This window comes from Castor canadensis, chromosome 6, assembly GCF_047511655.1.
Source record: "Castor canadensis chromosome 6, mCasCan1.hap1v2, whole genome shotgun sequence".
Taxonomy (NCBI): Eukaryota; Metazoa; Chordata; class Mammalia; order Rodentia; family Castoridae; genus Castor; species Castor canadensis.
Window position 1 is genome coordinate 81119391 of NC_133391.1, and position 16581 is coordinate 81135971.

Here is a 16581-nt window from a genome sequence, read left to right on the forward strand (position 1 = left end):
GTCTTGCTTTAATTTATCCAGAACACATAAAGCTTAGCTGGATTGCTAAAAGGTTGGCATCTACATAGGCAGATAATGTTTCACGGGTTTTCAACAGTAGCAAGAACTTTAGGTAATACTACTGCTATCTGATATACTTTCTTTAAAGACATTAATTTATGACTTTCCTAAAACTCTTTAGAAGAGAAGGTTGGCTCTTAGACTGGCCTGAAGTTATGAAGCAAACCCTATCTCTCCTGATTCTTGATAATCCAGTGAACCATGTTACCTCATCTTGATACCTCTGGTTCTCATTTGGGGATTTGTCTCTCCATTGTTGATTCCTAAAAATCAGATATTCTATGGAGGAATAACTATTTTCCTTTTTTTTTTGTTTGTTTTGACATAGTGTCTCACTATGTTGACCAGGCTGTCCTTGAATTTTGGGGCTCAAGTGATCCTCCTGAGTAGCTGGAACTACAAACATGTACTACTGCATCCAGCTTCATTATTTTAAATGAGAAAAATTTAATGTATTTCAGGTCATCTAAAACTCCCAAACAATTTACTATATATTAATAAAACAGCAAAATACCTATATATAAGTAGCAAATATCACATTAGAATGTTAGGTACTAAAAAAACATCCTGCTCGCCACTTACTATAGTTAGTAAGAAACTTGCTTTGTGCACAGTAGTGTATAGTACATCCCTTTTGGTGCTCTGAATGTTCTTTTTTAATTTATTTTTCAGTGGTACTGGTGTCTGAACTCTGGGCCTCAGAATTGCTAGGTAGGAACTCTACCACTTAAGCCACTCCATCTGTCCAACTCTGCATGCTTTTTAAAATGAATGGCTTATGCCTGTAACCTTAGGTCTTTGGGAGGCTGAGATCAGGAAGGACTGAAGTTTGAGACCAGCTTGGGCAAATAGTTTGTGAGACACCATTTCCAAAATAACAAGAGCAAAATGGACTGGCGGTGTGGCTCAAGCAGTAGAATACCTGCTTTGCAAGGACAAAGCCCTGAGTTCAAATTCTAGTCCCACCAAAAAAGTTATAAAATAAAACAAAATTACTGCAAGGTAATCCTAATCTCAGTACTCTGGAGATAGAGTTAGGATGATCCAGAGTTCTAGGCCATTCTGGACAACATAGTGAGAACTTGTCTCAAAAAAAAAAAAATGTCCAGAGGAATTATGAAGTTCTTTCAAAATTAAAACTCAGGACTTCCTTGGACATTATTTTGTTTGAGTGGGGTGTGTAAGTGTTAGCATTTCCTATATAACTGACCATGGGAAAACATTATATGAAACTTGGATATTAAAATCTAAAGGCTTCCACAGAGAAATGTTAGCTGCAGAGATAGTCTGCAGGGCCTACTATAATTAACCTGGCACTAAAAAGATTGAAAGCTATAGATTGTGAAAAATTCAGTCACTTAGTTCTCTAGTCTGGGTTAATGCAGATGTGTAGCTCAGAAAACCAAGGTTTTCTCTGGCACCTTTCTGGTAATTCACTGAGATCTTCTGGCCAATCATATCTGCTAGAGCAGAGTTGCCAGGAGAACTAACAGTACATGTGCACCTCCTACCCATACTGAGGTGTCTCATTGATGGTGTGGCCTTGATTCCATTGGGTTGCTTGGACCTTTAACAACAGACAGTTTTGGAGATTGAACCCAGGGCCCAGGCCTTCTACCACTAGGCTACACCCCAGCCCCAGATTAGTTTTTGTGTGTTTGTCTGTTCGTGTATGTAGTGTTATTGTGGATGTGTAGTGAGATTACACTAGATGGTTAATTTGAATCCTTAACCCCTCCCTTTCCTATGGCCACCCTTTCCCTTCCTGAGCCTTCCTCACTTGGAACATGGTATGTTCCAGAATCAAATCTCAATAATGAGCTTGGAGTCTATCAGATGTGAGGAATGGGAAAAGTGAAGGGAGGGTGGGCTTAAAATTATAACTTGGAGAGAACAGCAGTGAATGCATTTGGCAGTGTGCTTTAATGAGGAAAACAGGCTGTATAGGTCCTCCAGCCCAGAAATTCTCAACCTTTGGTGGAAATATGGAGGATATTGTTTATACCTATTACAGCCACCAATTCTACTTATGAGTATTTTATGGTGTTTTGTCATATAATTTTGTGTATTTGCATATTGAAATGTTTTTTTGCAATACTTGGGTTTGAACTCAGGGCCTCATGCTCTACCACTTGAGCCATTTCCCCAAGCCCTTTTCGCTTTGGTTTTTTTGAATAGGGTCTTGCAGTTTTGCCTGGGCTGCAATCCTCCTGTGTATCCTTCCCTCATGGCTGGATGACAGGTGTGCCATCACATACAGCTTTTTATTGGTTGAATTGGGGTGTCTCAAAGTTTTTGCCTAGGCTGGTCTCAATCCATGATCCTTTTGATCTTTGTCTCCTGAGTAGCTGGGATTACATATGTGAGCCACTGTACCCAGCTTTTTATTGGTTGAATTGGGGTCTTGTGAACTTTTTTCCCCAGGCTGGCCTCAGACTGCAGTCCTCCTGATCTCTCCCTCCCAAGTAGGTAGGAGTATAGGCCTGGCACATTTTCCTTTTTATTGTAGTTAGAATTATATTACTTGTTAAGTATATCATTACTTTGAATTTCATTTCAGGTAGTAAAAGGAGAGCTGCAAAACATTTTTTTAAAAAATATTGGTTCTGGGATTTGCTTTTATTCTATTTAAAACAAATAACTTAGCCTGTTACTGTTTCATGGATATTGGTAAAAGACACAGTATTCTTGGAACAAAGCCCCAATTATGCGAATAAGTATCCAAATACTGTTTATTTTCTTATAGAAATTTCTTACAAAATTGTAAGAGGTAGACTTTTTAAATTTTCAAATAATTCCTAATTTATAGAGGAAAAACAAACTAAGCCTTTAAGTAACTTATACAAGGTTTGCCCACTGGCAAATGAATATCCAGGACTGAAACTCGGTTTCTATGAGCCCATCCTTTTATCCTCTGTCTGCTGAACTGATTCGTAGAAATCCCTTTTTAGCCAGGTGCAGTGGCTATTCCTGTAGTCCCAGCTGCTAAGAAAGCTGAGGCTGAGGTCAGAAGATCCTCTTGAGCCCAAGAGTTCGAGGCCAGCTTAGGCATCTGGACAGCATGCAGGACTCACCTCTTAAAAAAAGAATCCCTGTTAGAAAGATCTGTATATATTGTTAGATTAAGATTTTTAAATTTTTAAGGTACATATCTGTTTTCCCAGTTACTCAGGTGGTTAGGTAGGAGGATCTCAGTCCAAGTCTGGGCAAAAAGCAAGTGATCCTATCAACAAAATAACTAATGCAAAAAAGGACCCGGGCATGACTTAAGTGGTAGAATGCCTGCCTTGCCAGTACTAGTTCGAACTCTCGTACACAAACAACAAAGAAGATTTCTAATTTTGTGTTCTTTGTTCCGTATTCTTGGTAATTTCCAATTTGATATGAATTCCTGATGGAACTGTTAAAATCTATGTTTGTATACTTTAGTCCTTAACTTTAAATTTATATATTTAAAAATATAGCTATAATTGTAAAAATATAAATTATATATTATAAAAATACAAATATACAAAAAGCTATTTATATTTACATATTTCAAAAATTATATAAGTTCAGGAATTTTAATACTTAATAACTTGTTTTCCTTATTCTATTTACTTATTTTGCCTTAAATAATGTTTATTAATATTCCTATATGAGCTATTTTGGGAATTGGTGTTTGTCTGATGAATGTTTTTGCATTCCTTTATTTTCAGTGTTCCTAATTAGTTTTGTTTTAGACGTTTCTTACTTATTCTGTGGTGCTGGGGATTAAACCCAGAGCCTGTACATGTTGGGCATGCACTCAAAATATGTCTCAACTACACCCCCAGCCCTAGGTGTGTTCTTTACACCAAGCATAAAGGGCTGGACACGGTGACACATGCTTGCATTCCCAGCCCTCAGGAGACTGAGTAGGAGGATCATGAGTTCAAGTTCAGCCTGGGCTATATATAGCAAGACCTTCTGTTAAAAAAAAGGGTATATATAGTTTAATTCAGTCTTATACCCTTTGTCGTCTAAAAATTCTTGTGCATCTGTAATAAATTTTAATTAATGAATATTACTTTTCCAGAACTTTGTAGATTTGTTGTCCAGGATGGTCTTAAACTCCTGGACTCATTTGATCTCCTGCCTTAGGCTCCTGAGTATCTGGAACTACAGGCATGCCCCCTGTAACTGCATTTTGTTCTTTTGAGTGTAATACATATTCAGAATGTAACCCAAATTCCCAGAGCCAGGATGTGTTGATGGAGTAAACATTTAAGCTCAAGCTCTCTGTCCTTAGTGTTAGCTTCTTGCTGTCTTTGCATCTGTAGAGCAAACTGAACAGACTTCCTTAGAAAGGCCCTGCATCTTGATTATTTGGATGCTTTCCTTGGTCTGGGATAAGAAGAAGCCTGTGGGTTTAAGGCATAAGAAGTTCAGAGGGTTTTACTTTAAGAGAAAGTTATAAAAGTGCAGATTTGGAATCCCTGGAAGTCCCTTCTTGGTTTATGTGGAATCATGTAGGCTGTGTGGAATACAATGTAGTTAGAATCTGTTAAACTAAAATAACTCAATATGTTATTTATTTAATGTCCTAGGGAAATGAGCAAATCACCTTTTTCCTCTATATAGAGGAATAAATTGTTTGAATGATTTGAAGTGCCAAGTTAGTATTCATTATTTGAATAAATGGGCTGGGGATATAGCTCAGTGCTAGAATGCCTGCCTAGTATGTTCCAGGCCCCGGGCTCAGTCTCTAGCTCTGCAAGAAAACAAAAAAAAACCTCTCTCAGTAAATAGTAAGCATTTAATTTTAAGTTATTAGGGTAGAATTCTTGTCAACTTTCTCAATGGCAAAGGAGAGCCATAAAGAGGTATAATAACTACATTCAAAGTGAGAGATACTGAACAGTTCACTATGAAGATCCCTTGAAGGCTATAGATCCACCAAAACTAGGTCCTCTCAAGGGAACAATCTATGGTCAGAGTATTTGTTCTGTAATAGGATGGATGAATGTGACAGACTTGTTTTCAGCAGGCCTACTGAAAACAAGCCTCATGGACATCAGACTTATCTGTACAGGGCCTTTTTGTTTACTTGTTTGGTTTTTGAAACAAAGTCTCTCGTAGCTCAGGCTTGCCTGGAACTTGCTATGTAATCCGGGCTGGCTTTGAACTCACCAACCCTTCTCAACTTCCCAAGCATGGGATTGTAGGTAGCACACTCATACCTGGTAGTGTGCAGGGCTTTATACACTCAGGTAAGGACATTTTTTAAAACAGATTTTTTTAGCGTTATATATTAGAAGTCTCTTATTGCTGTAAACGAAAAAGCTACTGGGCCTCATATGTTTTAATCCTTCCTTTTCATTTCTAGCTTTCCTTACTAGTTCATTATTGGTCAAGTTTTTTCCACCTGAGAAAAATCTACCATTAGCCTGCAGAAAACACTAGAAATGCTATTAGAGAAAATGCTAGAGGACACACCTGTCCTCAGAGTAGCAGTGGGCCCCTCCCTCTTACCAGTGCTGCTCTGTTCGCACAGTGTGGCTTCCTGTTGTGGTGTATGGCCCCAAGTCCTTCTAATGGGGCTGAGCTGCTCTACAAGCGTATCATCCGGCCCTTCTTCCTGAAGCACCAGTCCCAGGTGGACAGTGTGGTGAAGGACCTGAAAGACAAAGCCAAAGAAACTGCAGATGCCATCACTAAAGAAGGTAAGACTTGAGGACAGTTTGGTTCAGCATGTGGAGAAGTTGTGATACATTGGGTCTGTTCAGCTTTTCTCAGTCAAATGTCATGGCCTCTAAAGGAATTTCTTTACAAAGAGTTTGTCTTTTGCATTTTACTTTTCCCCAGATACTTCCTCTGTGACACACATATTTAATGCAGCCTTAGGAAAAGCAACTTCCCTACTGCAGGCAGAAATTTCAGAGATCATCTGTATATATAAATACAAATCTCTTTAATTCAGTTCAGGTTGACCTGTTTGGTATGCTGTTCAAATTGTTTTTGTTATAGGTACAAAAGAATACCCTCTCTCTCAGCTCCCCTGATTGATTTCAATATTTATTTATTGAGGTGCTTAATTTGTGCCAAACATGTTCCTAGCACTGTCAGTGAACCAAAGAAACCATACTCCTAAGCTTACAGCCTAGTTGAGAAACACAATAGCAGACGATATAGAGAAAAATAAAGCAGATGGACAAAAACAGGACTTGGAGGAATGGTTACAGTTTTAAGTAGCAGAATTAGGAAGTCCTCACCAAGAAGGCTATACTGAGTCAGACTTGGAAGCAGTAAAGGAAGGAACCATGGGGAAGATCGCTCCAGTTGCCGCATGTGCAAAAGCACCGAGTGGGAGCAGTGGTACAGCAAGTAGGAGACAAGGTTGGACAGGTTGCGGCAGAGGCCAAGTGACAGATCACATAATGCCTTATAGGCCGCTGAAAGGCTTTGACTTTTACTCTGTGTGACAAGGTGCTGTTGGAGAATTTTGAGCAAAGGAGTAACGTGATCTGTGGCCACTGTATTAAGAGTGGACTGAAGGGAGACAAGGAGGAAATTGAGAGACAAGTTAAAATGTTCCTTCTGTGATCTGGCTGGAGGTGATAATAGTTTCTTGGTTTGTGGTTTGTATTATTAGTAGTAAGGGAGTAGTGAGTATCTTTTTTTTTTTTTGTTTTTGGTGGTACTGGGGTTTGAACTGAGGGCCTTGTGCTTGCTAGGCAAGCGTTCTACCACTTCAGCCACACCCCTAGCCAGTATCAGATTCTTGATTTTTTTGAAAGTAGAACCAATAGGATTTGCTTATTGATCAGGCATGCAGTTTGAAAGAGAAAAGTCAAGGCACAGACCAAACTTTTCAGCCTGAACAGCTAGAAGATAAAGTTGCCATTGAGCTGGGAAAGACTGGTATAGTTTTAAGTAGGGGAAATATGCAGTTCAGTTCTGGACATATGTTTAAGGTGTCTATTAGATACCTATATGGAGTAGTCAAACAGCTAGTAGATACAGATGTCAAGAGTTCAGGAAATAGGTCTGGAATCAAGAGACAAGAGTGATGAGAAGTAGTCAGCCAGTTAGTCTGATAGGGAAAGGCCAGTTGAGATAGATGAGATTCATGAGAGTGTGGTGTCTTTGGGGCCAAGTGAGGAAGGTATTTCAAAGAGGAGGAAGTAATCCATGTGTCACATGCTGTTGACAGGTCAAGTAAGATGAAGACTGAGAAGTGACCATTGAATTTAGCAAAGAAGAAGGCACTAGTGATGTTGAGAAAGCAAATTTTGTGGAGTTCTGGGAACAAACTCCTGATTGGAAGGGATTTGAGAGAATGGGAGAAAAGGCATTAGTGAATATACACTTTTGAGAAATTTCCTACAGAAGGGAGTACAAGAATGGGGCTGTTAACTGGAAGAAAAGAATGTGGTCCTTAGAATTTTAAAACTTTCTTAAGGTAGGAGAAACAAGCCATGTTTGTAGATTAATGGGAATGATCCAGCAGAGAGCAAAAAATGATAAGAGAGGGTGGATTGCTATCTTTGAGCAGAGCAATTCCATGAAAGCTTTGTCCTTGAGTAGACCTGAGATAGGATCTAGGATACAAAGGCAGGGATTGGTCAGAGGGGCTGAAACATTATAATAATAGGAGGGGATGCTGGTAGGTGGATATATGTGACTGGGAGCCTTAAGAAGTGATTTTCTGATTGCTTCAAATTTCTCAGAAAAGTAGGAAGGAAGGAGATGAGAAAAAGGAGAGGTATGAATAGTTGTGTAGAAAAGAGTTTGACAAACTTTTTGTAAAGGGCCTGATTTAAAATATTTCAGGAGTTGTGGGCCATCAGGTGTCTGTTGCAACTACTCAGGTCTGCATTGTAGTGTAAAGCAACCTAGGACAATATGACTACAGGTAAAGGATTGTGGCTATAGTTTACTGACCCTCCCAGGACAGAGTAGGAGAGGGTCATGTGATTGCCACAGAGTACCGAAGGCTTACTTGAGATCTGGGTCCATGAATTTAAAGTGAAATTAGTCCATACAGAGTAGTTACAGAGCAGGTGGAGAGTTAGAAGTGGGAGTTGAGAGGTGGTCTCACCACTGGGAAGTAAGACAGTGCTGCAGCACTGATGCCCCAGAGGATATATGTCCCACACTCCTTGACAGACCTCTTGCTTCTGGATTTTTCTCCTCTCTCTCTCTCTCTCTCTCTCTCCCCCTCTTCCCCCCTCCTTTCTTTTCCCTTTTCCTCTCCTCTCTTACCTTTCTCCCTTCCTTCCTCTCCTTTCTTTCCTTTTCCCCTCTCCCTCTCTCCCTTCCTCCCTTTCTTCCTTTCTTTCTGTCTCTCCCTTCCTCCCTCTTTTCCTTCTTTTTTTTGGGGGGAGGGAGCAGTATTGGGGACTGAACTCAGGGCCTTGTGCTTGGTAAGTAGGTACCATACCATTTGGGCCATGCCACCAGCCCTTTTTGTGTTGGTATGTTTGAGATAGGGTCTCACTTTATGACCAGGCCGGCCTGGACTATGATCCTCCTTGTTTGTACCACCCTGTATAGCTGGGATGACAGGTGCATACCACAACACTCAGTCATTGGTTGAGATGGGGTCCTGTGAACTTTTTGCCTGGGCTGGCCTAGAACTGCAGTCTTCCACATTTGGCCTCCCAAGTAGCTAGGATTGTATGCTTAAGCTACTGTGCACAGCTGGATTCCTTTTTCTGGGCATAAAACTCTAGTCTGCTTCAGTACATTAAAAAAAAAAACCCAAAACAACTTTAAGTATGTTCCAACTTGTAGACTTCATGTCCTCCCCTTTTGGGATTGCCAATTTCTTTTCTGTTTTTGTTTTTTTTTCCTTTAGCGGGACTGGGGTTAGAACTCAGAGCTTGACATTTGCAAAGCAGGTGCTCTATCACTTGAGCCACACCTCCTGTCCATTTTGTTCTGATTATTTTGGAGGTGGGGGTCTCATGAACCATTTGCCTGGACTGGCCTCAAACTGTGGTCCTCCCAATCTTGTCCTCCCAAATACATAGAGTTGTAGGTGTGAGCCACTGGCGCCTGGCTACCCATTTTTTTTTTTAGAACTTTCTTTTCTGTACCTCCAGCCCTTAGCCTAACCAAAAATCCCTGGTGATGTCATTTCTGTCTGGCTCATCCACCTTTTTATAGCCTCTTAGTTCTTGTACATATCAGTACTTTAATATACAATTTAATATCTATTCTGAAACAGAAGCATAGGAATTAAATTAAGGGGAACTTATATGATGACACATTGTAGACTTTTCTCAGAGCTTCTGGATTCATTAGGAATTTTCACACAGGCTAGTTGAGAATGGCTACAATTTCTTCTTTGTTAACTTTGTTCAGCAATTTTGAGTTTAGGGAGAGCAGCTGTCGGGCAGCTGGTAGACAAAGAGGGATTCCTTGGTCCTCATCACTGACAATGGGCTCCATCGAAAGCAGCTGCTTTGTAGAATCTCACTGAGGGGCAACCTAGCCCCACCCACCATCTCACACATCACAGTGGTTCTTATAATAGATCCCAAATTATTTCCATTGTAGAGGGAAATGGTGGCACAGTGAGAGAGTGTTAAGTATTTCTGGCATGAGGAGTTTCTCTGGTTTTTATCACCATGGAATAGATAGCATGACTTAGTTCTCGTCAGACTGATGACTAGTTAAACCTTATAGGCAAGTACCTAGATGCAAATAAGCTGACTGGGGGAGGTGTAGCTCAAACGGTAGAGCTCCTGCTTTGCAAGCATGAAATACTGAGTTCAATTCCCCAATCCCACCAAAAAGGGAAAAAGAAAGAGAAACTGACTGGGGAACCTTACTTCTAAGGAATCTCTGCTTCTTTTGATGCTTAAAGAAGGAGAGAGGGCAGATAGTTTAGATGACACCATCCCAGAAATGTTAAGGCCAGATGACCTTCAAGAATTTTGCTCACATCTAGCTGAGTGCCAGTGGCTCATGCCTGTAATCCTAGCTACTTGGGAGGCTGAGGTCAGTAGGATTGTGGTTGAAGCCAGCCCAGGCAAATAGTTCACTCCAAAATAACCAGAACAAAATGGACTGGAGGTGCAGCTCAAATGGTAGAGTGCCTGCTTTGCAAGCACAAAATCCTGAGTTCAAACCCCAGTTCTACCAGAGAGAGAGCGAGAATGAAAAGGAAAGAATTCCACTCAAGTCTCTTAGATCTGAGAAAGATAGAAAGATGAGAGAGAGAGAGAGAGAGAGACAGAGAGAGAGAGAGAGAGAGAGAAGGGATGGGAAAAGGAGAGAGGGAGGGAGGGAGGAAGGAAAGAAAGAAAGAAAGAAAATAAATAAGTTTTGCTTAAGTTTTTAGGATCTGTGCTCTAAAGAAGTGCTTTGTCTGTTTCCTGGAGCCCCTCTTAGCCATGACCACAAACCTGAGTGTGCTGTCATCTGTACATGAGTCATCCAAGTTTTATCTAGTAGCTACATTAGGCAATGAACTTTTATTATAAAAAGTTTTGATAAAATTTTATTTTCCCTCCTAACAGCCAAGAAAGCTACTGTGAATTTACTGGGCGAAGAAAAGAAAAGCACCTAAGCTCCTATGTGGCACTTTCCTGTCCTCTCTGTACCTTCCATGTAGAGCTCGATGTTACATTAAGGACTGTGGCATAACCGTTTTAATAATACTGCCTTGGAAACATTTTTGACATATAAAAAAATGGAATGTGTTGTAAGTTGTTTTGCTTACTTTTATTGTATACACAGGGAGCATTTTCATTTAAATTTAATGCAGTGGGCAGTATCTATAATTTTGAAAATATATTTTGCCTCTGAGTAGGAAAAGATCTGTTACTATCCTTCAGGAACTATAAACTAAAAATAAAATTACATATCCCACAGGCTGTGTACTTTACTGGGCTCACTTTGCATGCATTTTCTCTATAATTAACATTTAGGATAATCTTTATGGTTCCACTTCATGTAATGTACAGTTTTATATTGTTCTTAAAATGTTTTTAATGTATTTGTGCCTATATATATATACACATATATATATATATCTGAAAATGTTAGTGTGTCACTCTAACATTCATAATGATTATGAGGAATGAGCCAAAGAGAAGGTTGTATATGTCATTTATAAGTTCTGGACAATAAGACCACCTGCTAAAAGCTGAAGGTACTGTTACGCTGGTGTGATCTGCTAAATAATAGTTCAGAAAATTAATACAAATGAGTAATATGTAGTGAGATTGAATGGAGAATGAGCTACTCATTTTCCGAACGTTGTAGACCTGAATTCCAGGACAGCTCTAGTGAAAAGTGGGGAAATTTGCACACACACCAGTAATCTACAGCTCCTAATTCTTTGTAGAAATAGTAATACTGTCTTATCTGCTTCTGAGTTTTAGATTTGGAAACCATTCCTGAGTAATGTGTTGGCTTATTCTGTCTTTTTAAAAGTCATTTTAAGGAACTCCCAAGACACACCACCTCTGATTACACGTAATGTGAGCTCTTGTTGACACCATTAGCAGTAGCATGCCAGAGATGATGCCTCGCTCTGAGAGTGGTGCTGGGAAGTGAAAGGGAGTGTGACATAATCTGTCCTCTGGTTGGCAGTGGTGAAATCCAACTGCTTTTTCTCTGCCCTTTAAAGGTTGAACTCAAGAAGCCTCCCTAGTCTACTAGTAATAATTATTTGTACTCTTTTTAAATGCCTTCATCTTTATTTTGTTTTGATGAACAATTAAAAAGTTTAAATTAATGCCTGAATCTTGATTGGCCAAATAGATTATGGAGGCCTAGACTAGAAAATCTGAACTTCAGGGCAAGAGGTGTGGCCCAAGTGGTACAGTGCCTGTCTAGCAAGTGTGAAGCCCTGAGTTCAAATCTGTGGGAAAAAAAGGAAGAAAATCTGATTCTTTTGAAGAAGACTAAACTAGACGAAAACAATTGTCTAAAAAACTGACAATATTAAATATTTAGTCAAAATAAATTCAAGGCAAATAAACTTGATTGGCTTTCCTTCAGGTAATAATCAGTTAAGATATCATAGTGATAAAAATAGTGATAAAAATATTAAAGATACAAAAAATAAGGTGTATTGTCAGCCAAATACTATGATAACATGGATCATATTTATTTTTTCCTGTGAAAGCCAAGGATTATTAAGCATTATATTAGGGAAAAAACTTTTTAGAAAACAATTATTATTGGGAAAATAATCAAATCTAGGTTAAAAAAATCCCTTTCCCATAAATAAAAGTATACTTTTCTTGGTGGTAAAAGAATGAAAATTAACAATTTCTAGCATATAGAATATATAATCAGGTTGTCAGTATACAGAATATATTATTAGGCTGGGGAGGCATAAAATATTACTTGTAATCACTTAAAGATTAATATAAGTATAAAAGATAGTATAGCAAAATATATTCTAAAATGCAGATCTTTTGTTGTCTTGGTATCACAGCTTTCTCTTACAGTGCATTCTACATCAAATTTAAATTACTCTTTTAGCCAGTTGATTTGTACATTAATGGTAGAAGTTATGAGTTGGATTCTCTGTTTATATTTCCCAAATAAAATACTGTTATGACGAGAATGTTTGAAAAAAACCAGTGGAGCCTGTGTCTGGCTAGAAGGGAAAGCGTTTATTTGTATACAAATGGTGAGGGTATATGAAGCTAAAGAATTCCTACTAAACATTTAAAATTTCTCAAAACAAAAAATTCTTGCAACAATTCTTCCTCTTTAATTATTCACATCAATGAGATTACTGCTACTGTGGGGCAAGTCCTCCACTCACGGCCTGCAGAAAATGATCATAGCCTTTAAATAAGTCATCATCCACCCTGAACAGAATGGATGTACAGTAGTCCCATTCATGAAAGGGAGATATGTTCCACAACCCCCAGTAGATGCCTGAAACCTCAGAGTACTGAGCCCTACGTATACTGCTTTTTCCTATGCAAACATGACTATGATAAAGTTTATAAGTTAGGAAAAATAAGAAATCATAATAAAATAGAAAAACTAACATATTGCAATAAAAGTTACATGAATGTGGTCTCTTACAACACTTACTGTGCTGTACTGTTTCAGACCGGTTGGCCCTGAGTAACTGAAACCAAGGAAAGTGAGACTGCAGATAAGAGGGAAGACTGTAAATAAACAGCAGTGTTTAGTGTTCCTTATTGTAGTTACTTAAAACTTTGCTCAGATAATTCTGGGTTAGGAAAAAAGCCCCACAAAAGCAAATAGTCAAATGAGAACTGAATTTATTAACCCATTCCTTACCTGGCTAACAATTTTCCTTTGTTGGTTCAGTCCTTTTAAGGAAAAGACTTCCCCTAAAGAAACTATGCCATCAATTATTTCTATCAGTATCACTGCTTTCTGCCTGCATATTGCATTACACACAAAAGAAGTCTCATAGGACCCAAGATGGTATATTGCATAGATAGATGGATGTAGTAAACATATCTTGTATGTCCTTTCAAGTCATTCTGTGCTGTTTTAAGGGACCAAAAAAAAAAAAGAAAAGAAATTTAAAATACTTCCAGGCCTGAGGTACAGCTTTGTGGTAAAGAGTGTTTGGTATGTGTGAGGACCTAGATTTCATCCCCAGCTGCCCAAAAAGGATGTGCTTTGGTCACTGGTCTCCTACAGAGGCCTTTTGTATAAATAATCATGGCATTTAGTATAAATGGCACCATATAGTTGCATATAGCATGACAGGAAAGTAAATACATTTAAAATGATACGTTGAGGTTTTTCTGGCTCCTGACTGTAATGTTTACTCTTAAAAATCTCTAAACATATACTTCATAATCAGATGACTAAGTAGAAGTTGGGTGCCAGTAGCTCACACCTGTAATCCTAGCTACTTGGGAGGATGAGATTGGGAGGATTGTGGTTTGAGGCCAGCCTGGGCAAATAGACCCCCATCTCCAAAATAACCAGAGCAAATGGGCTGGAGGTTGGCACAAGTGGTAGAGCACCTGTTTTGCAACTGCAAAGGGCCTGAATTTAAATCCTAGTCCCACCAAAAAAGAAAGAGAGGAGAGAGAGACAGAGAGAGAGAGAGAGAGAGAGAGAGAGAGAGAGAGAGAGAGAAGGAAGAGAAGAGAAGAGAGAGAGAGGAGAGAGAGAAAAGAAAGAAAGAAAAATGACTGATGGAGATGCCTAGCACTCACTTAGTTGCATTTTGAGGTGAGTGACTGCAGGAGAATACTGGAATCAGAGAGAGATTGGAACCTGGTTAGATTCAGAGACCTGGGACAAGAGCATAGAAAGAAAAAAAATACCCCAGCATCTGACACCTCAGCTGCATAGCCTAGGGAAGAAGAGTCTCCCTTTTGTAGGGGTAAGTGTGAAAGATGGAGTCCCCAGCAAATTCCCATCAGTGCTGATGCTGGCAGTCCTAGCTAATGGGAATTTCCCAATCCTTGCAGCCCAGTCAGATAAGTAATCTGAAATCTGCACAGAAGCCTTGCTTTGGAAAAGATCTCAGTGTCATTTTCCAGCAAACACCCAGGGTGCAGTAGCCAGGAGCCTTCTTGAGAAGGGAGATATTGTCTGAATTTAGAGACTATCTGTACTAGAAGTCAGAAACCCCTGCATATTTCCCTATCTGGCTTGGGAAGTAGCTGCCTAGCAAATCCAACTTGGTTCTAGCAGAGTGACTATAATGTAAGGCCACTGGGTGCTCTGCAAAATAGGGAATGGTTGTTGGGGGGAAGAGAACGAACATTGCTGCCCTCAAGGACCAGGAGATCAGGGGGCTTGCCTTCTGAAACCAAGGGCATAGCCAGTACATGTGAACTTACTCCAGTGCCAGGACTGAGGACAGGTGCTCATGTGGTTCCTATTACCTCTCCTCAGCTGCACTGAGCTCAGGAACCTGTTACTGGAAGTGTGGAGAGGGAACACCATGGTTCCTACTGCTTTCTTGTCTACAGGCACTGTGAGGAGCCGTTGTGCAACTCCATGCCTCTATCACCTGGCCTCCAAGCTTACAGGAATAGGGAGGCCCCTGAGAGGAACTTTGTCCAGCAAGGTTCTTTACTAGGCAGGCACTGCCACCAAAGCATCAGAGAAGAACATGCAATTCCTATGGTCACCTCAACTACATGAATCCCACTGCAGCCTGTCCCTGCATTTTGGCCATGTATCACTGTCAGGACAGGTTATGAGTACTGCATAAAGTGTGCTGAAGTTCTCATGACCACCTTTCCTTGTACAGCAACTGGGCTTACACCACTGACTGGTCAGAGGACAAGTGCTTCAACAATGCTAGTTGCCAGAGGCACTAGCAACTAGCACAGCTAATATCAACAGTGCCTGATGAAACAGCTGTTGCCTGATAGGAGCCCACTGCTCCCATTATATGAATAGCTACACAGTAAACACCACATAGATACTGGTGTCTATGCCATATCTGCCTGAATTGCTACTGTCCCCACTCTTGCAGGGATAGTGGGTCTCTCTGACTGCCATGGCACACACTGTGCCTAAAGTCATTAATTAAAGCTAAAGAAGATACAGGAAGACAGCACCACAGTGCCCAGCAAGAATCAAGGCCAACATAACAGACATCTTCAGGAAAAACTGCTTACTAAGAAGACCATATCTGATCTACCAGATGTGCAAATCTCAATGTAGAAGCATAAGAAATATGAAAAAGCAGGTAATACAATACCTCCAAAGGAACACAGTAACTCTAGCAAGATTCCAAAGAAATTGAAATGGATAAAAAGCTGGAGGTGGTACATGCCTATAATCTCAGCTACTTAGTAGGTTGAGGCAGCCTAGGAAATAGATCATGTCTCAAAAAAAGAAAAGAGGGCTGGTGGAGTGGCTCCACTGGTAGAATACCTGTCTGGTAAGCATGAGGCCCTGAATTCAAACCTCAGTAATGTCAAAAAAATGCAATTCATAAATCCTATAGTCCAAGTTGTGAAAGAAAATAACTGCCAGTCAATATTACTAACTCAGCAATGCTATCCTTCATGATCATCCAGCCATCTTTATGAAAGATGCTTAAGGGAATCTTAAATCCAGAAAGGAAGGAAAAAAACAAAAAAACTATCATCATGAACACATGTGAAACTATAAATCCCAACAGAAGAATAGATACACAAAAGAAAAAGAGAAAGAACCAATTATTGGCAAAAGGTGAAGCTCGGTAATAGTGTGCTTGCTGAATACATGCAAAATCCTGACACCACAAAAAGAAAAGAATCAATCATTACTGATAGAGTAGTCCATCAATCTATAAAGATGAACAAGAGAGGAAAAGAACAATGTTCAAAACAACTAGAAGAAAATCAGCAAAATAATAAAAATAAGTCTTTACCTATCACTAGCCACCTTGAATGTAAACAATATGCTGCCTACAAGAAACTCACTTTACCAGTAATGACCCACACAGAACAAAAGTGAAAGCATAGAAAATCATATTCCAAGCGAATGGAAGTCTACAGTGAACAGCAGTAGCTATATGTGTATTTGACAAAACAGACTTAGGACAAAAACTGTAAGAAGAGACAAGTAAGGTCACTGTATAAT

The 16581-nt window shown here is 39.6% G+C and overlaps 1 protein-coding gene across 1 annotated transcript in view; it reads left to right on the forward strand.

Annotated features, from left to right (window-relative positions):
* Positions 1-12613, forward strand: part of Reep5 (receptor accessory protein 5) — a 35897-nt gene extending 23284 nt beyond the window's left edge. The window contains exons 4-5 of the mRNA XM_020183985.2: positions 5576-5744; positions 10551-12613. Of these exons, the coding sequence (XP_020039574.1) occupies positions 5576-5744; positions 10551-10600 (219 nt within the window). The 3' untranslated portion in view covers positions 10601-12613. The remainder of the gene's footprint in view (positions 1-5575; positions 5745-10550) is intronic.
* The last annotated feature ends 3968 nt before the right edge of the window (positions 12614-16581 follow it).